Source organism: Anastrepha ludens, chromosome 6 (assembly GCF_028408465.1).
Source record: "Anastrepha ludens isolate Willacy chromosome 6, idAnaLude1.1, whole genome shotgun sequence".
In the NCBI taxonomy this organism is placed as follows: domain Eukaryota; kingdom Metazoa; phylum Arthropoda; class Insecta; order Diptera; family Tephritidae; genus Anastrepha; species Anastrepha ludens.
The window spans coordinates 71,925,169-71,935,538 of record NC_071502.1 but is presented as its reverse complement, the minus strand read 5'-3'; the positions used below and the strand labels follow the sequence as shown (position 1 = coordinate 71,935,538).

General features: G+C 33.6%; 1 protein-coding gene across 2 annotated transcripts; it reads right to left on the bottom strand.

Moving 5' to 3' along the window:
* Nucleotides 1–3,437: 3,437 nt before the first annotated feature.
* LOC128867944 (larval cuticle protein LCP-30) lies at nt 3,438–10,343 on the bottom strand. Of its 2 annotated transcripts, XM_054109583.1 has the most exons (7): nt 10,178–10,343; nt 7,756–7,894; nt 7,048–7,077; nt 6,178–6,328; nt 6,074–6,089; nt 4,968–5,131; nt 3,438–4,780 (listed from the first exon to the last, which is right to left on the bottom strand). In XM_054109583.1, the coding sequence occupies exons 1-7, from the start codon at nt 10,211–10,213 to the stop codon at nt 4,207–4,209; spliced, it is 1,110 nt and encodes a 369-aa protein (XP_053965558.1). In that variant the 5' UTR covers nt 10,214–10,343; the 3' UTR covers nt 3,438–4,206. The 2 variants fall into 2 exon arrangements, with proteins under 2 accessions (XP_053965558.1, XP_053965559.1); XM_054109584.1 differs by lacking the exon at nt 7,048–7,077.
* Between the last annotated feature and the right edge of the window lie 27 nt (nt 10,344–10,370).

Genomic DNA, 10,370 nt, shown 5'->3' with positions numbered 1-10,370 from the left:
TAGATATTTTTTAGGAGTTTTTTTTTAAGAAAATAAGATGCGATCGTTTTGATTTTATAGTATAGTGACTACCATACACAATTCACAGAGAGAACGTAGGTTCGAATCTCGGTGGAACACCAAAATTAAGAAAAACATTTTTCTAATAGACGCACACCACAAATAGGAGGAGGAACTCGGCCAAATACCCAAAAAGAGTGTAAGCGCCAATTATAGGTATATATCTATATATAGATACATATATGTTATATATATTATTGACATCAAATAGTATTTTTTTTAGTAGGGTGGCACCAAATTAAGCGTCTTAAAAAAACATAGGTGGCTTATCAACTGCATTTTGGCTCTTCAGGACATCTGAATTGAAAAAGTTAAACTGATTATTATTCTGTAGGTCATTCTGGCAGGTGTGACAATGGGAACATTGTTTTGAAAAATAACAAAATGGCGGACTTTTGAAAAAGTTGTTATATTTTCGATCGCATTATATTTTCTTAAAAAAAAATCCTAAAAAATATCTATAAAAATTGATTATTTGACTAGACTACGTCCTTCAACCTCATGATCCATCGTGTAGAATTGTAATATGTTTACTCGATAAATGACAAAGATGACGTAAAGAAGTTAACGTCTAGGAATTCCTCATTACTGACATCACGGCGACATTTCTGAAACTCCCTTTATATATTTATATTAACTTTACGGCCATATAGATGACAATCACCAGTAGCACCAGTGGATGAAGCATTTTCCTCTCTTACACTTTGAGGGCCGGTTGAAATGAAATAAAACAACCTGTCATTATCCGTTGCAGCTTCACTCGGTGGAACGGATCCGAGAGATCTGATTTTCAAAAACTGCATAAATCCGTTAGAATTTAGTCATTGCCCAGGTTTTTGTAGTCTTTGAATCATTCGTTATCAAATGTATCACAACCGAAAATGATACTTATATAGATGTAGCAATTTGGCATCATTGCATAATGATTTGACGCACACAGTCTACATTGGTTCATACGAATTAAATTTTCCATTAAAGGGTGGTTTATTCAGTGGTTTAATTTTTAAAAATAACAGAAGTTAACAAAAATCATTTTTTTTGGTATGCTATTGGCTTATTTGCTTGATATTCGCCTTAAGGGTCTGAATTGTTGCTCACATAACATCGGTTCCTCGTCACAGCTTCGACGGCAAATTAGAATCGCCGAAACAGCTGAAAATACGTTTAACGAGTCAGATGCAAAAGGAACGATTGTGCCAAAGGCTGTGTGGAATGTCACGCCATCCTGCTCAAACAAAAATGATCGGAAAAAATCATTTAATGTGCCTCTGCCACGCTCAGCGTTGGCCCAAATTTCATTTACAGCAGAATTTTCATAGAAAAATGGGTCAGTGATGCAATGATTTCAAAAAGCTCACCAAACTCCTTGGGGATGCATTAGCTTCTAAATGACCCGTATGATTCTGACTTAATATGGGATTTAAATAGCTACGTCCCACAAGAGATTAGCGTTAGGTGCAATCGAGTCACACGCCAATATTGCAATGGTATGCTTTGGAAATATTTTTATTATATGTACAGTAGGCCGGGCCGATTTGTGGGGAGTCAAAAAAATCGCCCAGTGCTCTGTGAAATTCGGACATCAGAATTCGTTTTAGAGGTATGGTTCCTTCGGCTAAGTTTCTTATTTTGATCCCTAGAATACGATTTTCACAATTTGAGTTTAAAAATCGATTGCTTCTTGCGTGGTCCAAAATCGGTAAACCATCTGATCTTAATGCCTATGCCGGAAATGGACAAAAAATGTTATTAATCCACTGGAAGTGCAATAAAAAATTATTTTCTATGAAAAACTTTTCATAGCATTGCAGTCAGAAATGGAAGACGCGAAATTGAAGATGTGGTTGAATTTAGGACGCAATATCTCTTTTTAGGTTCCTGATCGAGTGTTGCAGTTAGCCTTTCGTTTTTATTTTATTTTGGGTATAACATACGCATTCGTATATATTTTACGCCCATTTGTAAATCGATTGAGGCAACACCACACAATATGCACAATTATTAAAAAGTGTACTATTTTTCTCAAAAATTTTTTTTTTCTAAAAGCATACTTTATCCTAATAAATTACAAAAAGAAATTTTTAAGAATGTTAAAAAAAGAAGCGCAGATATTTCTGCATTGAATAAATCTCCAATCCAAAATACATAGCTCACTTGACATGGAATTACTCACAACAGAGCTCTTATATTTTCTCTATGAAACTAACAGATATGTGTAGTTATATAATTTTGCATAAACCACAAACTTGTTGAGCCACCTCATTTTTTTTTAAAACAGATCCATTCCAACATTTATGGAATTTACAATTTTTCAGCAAAATTTATTGGAAATAATCAGCTATTATTGTTAAGTACACCTATATCTCACACATTGCACTGATCTTTAACTTCTTATAGGAGTATTAAATATAGTTAATGTGACAGCACCTACTTGGAAAAAATTCAAATAATTTACATACGAATGCGTATCCCAAATGACGTTCACCTTCGCTCAGTAAGCTCACCACATTACAGTTCATTCACATTGTCCTGCAGATCATAACTCTCCCACTAATTCGAATATCTTCCACTATTCGTTACTCGCTCTTCACTAACCATTGGCTAACCGTTCAGTTAATCAGCCCGTAAGCTTAATTAGTTTCAACGGTTTTAATTGCTGTTGTTGAGCGAAAATTTATTACACTTCCTGTCCCAATGCGACACATTAACACACATATACATACACATGCATACCGTACCATACGAGCACTGCTGGAAACACCCGCATAGCTGTAGTATGGTGTCATGCGATCGATCGGCTCGATATGATGGACAGAAAAACACTAGAGTAGCGTTGTGTTCCGCAATGATCGCTGATGGACATCATAACTGTCAACATGATGTTCGGTTGCTTGCGTTTTTGTAGTGGCAATAGTAGTACACAATCACCTGGACGCGAAGCTGACCATTTTATGAGTGTGGCCGTATGGCCGTATGGCCAAGAGCATGCCGTTGCGTGCGCGTACGAGTACAATTCGTGTGACCATGAAATACCTTTTACTCTAAATAAATATAAGAAATACGAGTGTTGTACGAGTAAATTAAAAATATGAAGTAAAAAAGTAGCAGTCGACGCATAAAAGTAGCTACAAACCAAGCAGATCAGCAGGCCACTTGGTTGGCAATCGTAAATGAGCAAATGAAATTTATTGTTGCAATTTCGGGCGGGTAAGTGACGATGGTGGAGGCGATGGCAACGATATGGAAACTCGTAAAGACATATTTTTTATTGGTGTGAATGGTTTTTATGTATTTTCTTCAACTTTTTTCCAGCAGCGTGTGTGCACTTATAGTTTCATAGGTAAGTAAATTTAAATTAAATAAAAAAGGCGTATTCGATTTCAATTTGCTAAAAGTTTATTTTGAATTATTGTAATTTTTTTGTTATGTTTGTTTATACTACATATAACATATTTTTATGACTTATTTCATAGTTTGTTTGAATTACTAATAAATTTATTATAAATAGTTAAATATGACATTATTTCTTAACATAATTTTTTTTTTTTTAATTTTTTTACGTATTGATGACTTGTTATTGCAGGGAATTTTTTTTTTTTTGTATTTTTTATTATTTCAGTGGGGAAGGATGTGTGTTGTTTAATGCGTATTTATGAGCGTGCTTTTATGGGATTTCCTCGTTTTTATCTGCTTCCTGGTGTGATTTGGTTTGGTGTGGTATAGATGATTCAATGTTATGGCCGAAATCAGCAACAGTGGCTTGCGGCTGCTGACCTTGACAGTCTTCTCGTGCAGCACTTTGTTTTAGCCACCAACCGCTTTACATTATCTACTAATGATCTCTGATGCCCCTTGATGTGGATGATGCGAGCATAGTTCTTTATTACTAATATTTGAAATTGTTTTTTGTTGTAATTTTTTGCTTACAGAATTTATGTATTTATTATAAGTAAATAATAAAACTGTTTAAATATTGAATTATAAACGAGCCAACCGTTTTTAATTCATAAGCAAATTTCTAGTATTCGTTTAGCAATTTGTCTAATTCCTGTTTTCAATTGTCAATTGTCAATTTCTTCCATTTTAAATTTGTTAATTCTACATTCCCTTTCCTACGTCTGCATGGCACTTGCTCATTGGCATGAATTATTTGTATTGCTCCTCATAGGTCTCGACCGCTGGCACTGCGGAATACTCACTCTGGTATTCTTGGTATTGTTGTTGATATTGTTGCTGTTGGTATTGTTGTTGTTGGTACTCTTGCTGCTGGTATTCTTGCTCATACTGCTCTTGTGGCTGTTTTCGTTCATACTCTTCTATCATATGTTCGTAATTTTCCACCTCATGTTGCAATTCAATAATTTGATCGCTAATCTCTTTGGGCATCTCCTCCAAATGGATGGATTTGATTTTGGCCATAATATCCTTCGATGACATTTTATCAATACGGAAACCACGTTGATCGAACATGGGCGTTTCACCGCGAGACTTGCGCAAATCATCGACATATTTCAAAGCGCGTGCAATGGCTTCTGGGATTGGTGGTGGTGTAGGAATATGATCACCCTTGGGTATGAATCCTTTGTGGTTACTCTCGTAGTGTACGCGGTAGAGTTTGCCATCATCGCCGGTGTATTCGTAGTAACCTTTAGCGTCAGTGCCGCCATCCTTATGCAACTTGGCTTGCTCTTCGCCGTAGATGCCGTTTTCGGTCAAGTAACTGTGAGGATGAGAAAGAGATAGGGGCGATTATATTTTGTTAGATTTTTAATTTAAAGTAAGTATTTTTCATTATCAAGCTACTACCGATTTGTTTGACATTTAAATTTTGAAGCAGGCGTTACGTAGAGTGGCTTTGAAGGTAACTAAAAGGCGAGTATATTTCTTAAACTATAAGTTTCACTTACGAATGATCGTATTTGTCTTCCTTGCGCACATCTTCCTGATGCACCACCTTGTATTTGCCGTCCTCCTCATAGTTGAATAACACCGTTCGAGGTGTAGTTGTGGTTGTGGTCGTTGTTGTTGTAGTTGTAGTTGTTGTTGGTTTCTTCGTGGTGGTTGTAGTGGACTATGGTTTTCATGTGTATATTTTTTGATTGTTTGATTGTTTTGAATAACAATGGCAGTGTGTTTGTTGTACGAGTAGTTGTTGTAGGATGGTCGAATATTGTTGAATTGATTGTTGATGATTGTTGGTGAGATTTTTGAAAGAGGTGGAATTTTGTAATTGAGCAAATGCGCGTTTTGCAGTATTTTGAGACTAGTACTTTCAAATTATTTGTAGGCATGTATGAATTAATACATAAGTACGATGCTTGCAGGATGTGTGGGTGGGCGAGTGAACGAGTGCGCAGAGTGTGTGTGCGTGTGAGTTTTGGGGTATGTGAATGTTATGTTTTTAATGCTTTATTAAGTAACTGTAAATAAGTGTTCAAGCTTTGTTAAGTGTGTGTGAAGGTGGAAGTGAACAACTGGATGTTTCAGCGGTAACTCGAAATTGCTTTTGTGTTGACTTAAAAAAAATTATCATCGTATTGATACGAGATTAAAATTCAAAACTTTAAATAATTAAGCGTTGCGTTGTTGTATTTAAGGAATTATTCTACTTGACTTTGGGAATATGTTTTTTATATTAGTTCAAGCGCTTAGTAAACATTTCCGGGACCTCGGGATAACGGGATAACGGGATGATGGGATTTCGGGATTCCGGGATTGCACGATTTTTATTATTAGTTGAAGTATTTCATGGAAATGTTGTTGCTTTGTTAATACTATATATTTAATGTGTGATTGATGCGGGATACTGGGATTGTTTATTTTTTTAGGTGGTGCTTTTTTATTGTTCTTCATTTTGGGATTTGGGCGTGTTATCAGCTCCGTTTTCTACTAAATCAGCGGAGTGATTAACAACAGGATTGGCGGAGTTGTATGTGATGTCAATTTGAGGTTCAATGTCGGGAAAGCCATATTCCAATTTGATTTCGGGAACTTTAAAATCAGCATTACTTACTGTGTAAAGATTGTGGCTGTGTAAAAATAGAAGTTGTAAAGTGTTATTAGTGTTAAATGTGGTAAAAAAATGTATGACATTTAATTTTATTGCATTTCACTTACTCATAAGGCACATCGACATGCATGTACGGAATGTTAGAACCATTATATGGCCCATATCCACCATCGTAGGGAAAGGGGATGTGCTTATATTTTCCAAGTTCTCGGTTGTCATGAATATGCTGATATGGTTGGATATCGTGCACGTACCGACCTGCAGGAGCAAAACAATAAAAGGAAGAAAAAGTTTTGGTTAAATGAGGTTTTCAAAGGGCGAATTTTTTTTTGTTTGTGTGCGAATTCACTAAAAGCAATAAGCGCATTTTCGTCTTCATGCTTGTTAGTATGTCTGCGTGTGAGCATTTGAAAGTTAGTAGGGAAAGGATGTGGCTGATAGGCAGTAATTGGCTAAGTGAATAAGTGCTTCCATGCTAATAATAATTAATCAAATAACTCTAGACCAAAACCATTTAAGTTGAAAAATATCCATTACGATTGTCTAAGTCATGCAAGCTACTATCGAAATTCGAAAATTTGTGTGGCAATAGTGTTTATTAAACTTTGTTTACATAGAAACATAGTTATTTAAAGAATACAAACATACTTATGTTGAAGTAAGGAAAATGTAAATCGTTAGCAAATTTGGAATTAATGGCCCAGACTAGGCGCTTTTCTCCTTAAATCGAAATGGCTATTCTTATTAGGTAGTTATGAATATTTTTACTACGAAATATTATTCGCATATTATTTTTACAAAAAAAAGTTTATTTTTTTAATGGAAGTGGGGTTTTTTTGGATGGGAATCGTGCAATGTTTATGTGGGCTTTGGGTTGTTTTTTGGTATTTCTGAAGGATCTTTTTATGTTTCAATAAATGCATTTTATGTAGTTTCGCAAGTAATTAAGTAATAAAAAATGGAAAAAGTAACTTTACCCTGAGCATCATAGTGACCGCCTCTTGCGCCTAGAAGTAGATATTGGGGTATTAGCAAAAATAAAAATAACACGTGTTTAAGCGCACTGAAAGGCAACCAAGGATTAATCAAATATATAAATATTTACATATTCACTACTTTCAGTATATACACAAGTATACACAAATTTAATCAATAACATATAACAACAACAGCAACATTGCATGCATATGAAATTGACCAACAAATATATATATAACTCCAATGACAGCAATGGCAATTTATAAGCAACTACATACATACATATATACATATATTTGTGTAACATTATATGTGTAAGTATACATGTGATTCGTTTGAAGTAATTGGCTTTGTCTTCTCGGGCTAAGTTTGTTTTTAGTGTTTTTAGTGTTTGTTTTGTTCTGATTAGCTTGAAGTTTGGTTCACTACTAGTGTGCGCTGCTAAAAAATATATTATACAATATATAAAAATTCATTGTTTTAATCTTTTAATGTGTATTAGTAAGGATTTCTACAGCTACAAAAATTAGTTAAATATTGTATTTTACGTTTCGTTTTTGTTAAGTTTGTTAATATTTTTTTTTTTTTTTGGTGGGTTAATTTGTGTACTAGTAACAACAACTACTACAGTGGTACAACACACAACGCGCAACACTACATTGAAAGAAAACATTCACTTGTTTCCGTTGTGAACTTGAACGAATTACCTTCGCTGAGAGAACTTGGACGATATTTGCCGTCATTGCTTGGATGATATTTGCCATCATTATTATTATCTACGGAATTGTGATACTTGCCATTTTCATTGTTACCAACTGGTATGGCGCTGCAGAGCGCAATGCCGGCCTGAAAAGAGAGAAAAGAGATAAACAATTTTATTATTGTATATTGGTATTTATGTATGTATATATAAAACAAGTATTTAATTGAAAAAAGTTACGTAAGGAAAGTTTTGAATGTGGGCTGCAGCAAACATGAATTGCATACTAAACAGACTTCATTAATAGGCAAAATTAAATGCCATGAGTCTGTATATTAAAAGCTTATATTATATTTAAAGTAAAATTTCGGATTAGAAAACAAAAATTTATATGCAAATGTGAATTTTTGTATATTTTCTAAATGCTCAAACTTGCACCTAAAGCGTTATTTAATAATTCAAAAATTTGCTAAAATTATTAGCAGTAAAAAACATGTTTCAAGTATTCATATTAAAATTCTTCTTCTGTTTAGGGCAGTAGCAATTCAGCATAGACAATTCCTATACGATTTTAATGAATTGAACAATTTGATGTATTTAGAGCAAATAAATATAAGTTTGAATGGAAAACATACTGATTAACTAAAGGAATTTATTTATCAAAATATACTAAAGGACATTTATACACCAAAATATACTTCTGAAAAATTACAATTTTAATAAAAAAATATATTTTGCCAAAATTTTTTGTTTTGCAATAGAAAATATATAGGTATATTACATATTTACGTAAATCTCTTTTATCTGTAATTTGAATTGAATTGTTTTCCAACCACTTTGTCATTCGAACGTTACATTACAAATTTCTGTAATTTGTTTATATTCTACATTTTATTCCTTTAAAATATGTCCCATTGTGTTTAGTCTGCTTTCTGTTCACATTTTACTAATTTATTTAATGGTTTGAAAAATTTGCATAGCGAACCGCGAGCAATGTACAAAATAAAATATTAACCACGCAGATGCCAGTGCACAAAAATCAAATGAGTTAATTGTTTATAAATTGTGGGCAAGCCAATAGATTTTGAGGTAATGAGTCATTAGATGCTGCTGCTAAGAAAGAGTAAAAAAATATTGTAATTTTTTGTTGCTATAACAAAAAATGGTAGTATAAAGGTGTAATACATTTTTGACTAGAAGCAAAACAAGTCAAAAAATTCAAACAAAAAAAACATAAATCTCAAAATAAATATGTTTAGCACTTCAGCAAATTGCTATTAATTAAAAGAGCAGCCGACTTTGACTTTGTAGTACTCGCACACTTTTTAGGGAGTGTTGCACTGTTAGCGGCAGCAGCAGCAGTAATAGCTTCACTTGTTGCGGTCTTCCAACAAATAAACACCATTGCAATGGTTTGCGTCTGTGTGTGTAGGGAGCAATAGCTTGAATTCCAAACTTGAATTTGCGCCATTAGAATGATTGATTGTACCAATTTGATTTGCTGTTTTGTTTTTGTTTAAAGTGTGCAACGGTTAATTTATGTATGCCAATACTCACACAAATGCATTCATGAATGTACATATATATATATATTTATGTTTGTCTTCGTGCTGATGGCGCACTTTAAGACAATTTCAAAAACTATGAAATTGTAAAGGCCGCATTCTAACTGTGACTTGCACACACATATTTATACATTGTTTGGGCATTTTCTTCTTTTTCTTTTGATATACTTTTGTGGATGGTTGAGTGCATCATATCGCAAAAGCAGTTAAATGAGTGCAAAAACTCAATTATCATTTGTTGATGTGAAGGTTCTTCGGCTATAACTAAGTGCGCAAAATTTCCAGCAAGGGCAATCAACAATTATATTGATTTGTAGAGGAAAAAATTTATTCAAAAACGATATCAAAACAATGCTAAAACATTACGGTTTTGTCTAATACACATACACAGACATCCTACTCTTCTTCAACTACTCGTATACCACATACATATACATACACATCTATGTACAAAAACATATGCATATGTATGTATTCACTTCATTAGATTCCATGCCATTGCAAATTGTTATTTTCAGCACTCATAAACCTTTGAATTTACTATGAGTGCGAGCAGTTAACAGCAGCGGTGCATATTTGCAATATTTTCACATTTTCTGATATCACATAAACATGTAGATTGTATGTGTGTATATATTTAGTAATACAGCGGCTCACTTGGCATTCACGTCGTATGAGTAACTTATTGTAATTTGTGCATTGCATTTGCTTTTCAATGTCTTTATGTCTTTTACCGACACTTGTATTTTTACCGGTCATTTGTACATTTACACTCATTTGCATAAAGCTCACTTCAAACTTTTCTGTTTTGTTTGTATTTTTATTTTGATAGCAGTTCTTTATTGCTAAGTTATTTTTACTCACCACAATCGTTACTAATAAAATCACTTTAGCATTCATTTTTTTGAAAATTTTTGTTTTTAAAAATTCGTTCAAAAAAAGCACTTCACTTTGAATGCGGCGAATATTTTCTTTTTGTGAGTTATTTTTCACTTGGGCTTGCTTGTAATCCTTAAGCTTTGCTGGCTGCAACAGGAATGTGTGCTTACCGTTCAAG

Excerpts from the sequence above, each read along its gene's own strand:
- LOC128867944 (XM_054109583.1), bottom strand. The coding sequence starts at position 10,213 with ATGAATGCTAAAGTGATTTTATTAGTAACGATTGTG. Across the intron at positions 7,895-10,177 it reads TTTTATTAGTAACGATTGTG|GCCGGCATTGCGCTCTGCAG; the intron begins GTGAGTAAAAAT and ends CTCTCTTTTCAG. Across the intron at positions 4,781-4,967 it reads GAAGACAAATACGATCATTC|TTACTTGACCGAAAACGGCA; the intron begins GTAAGTGAAACT and ends TCATCCTCACAG.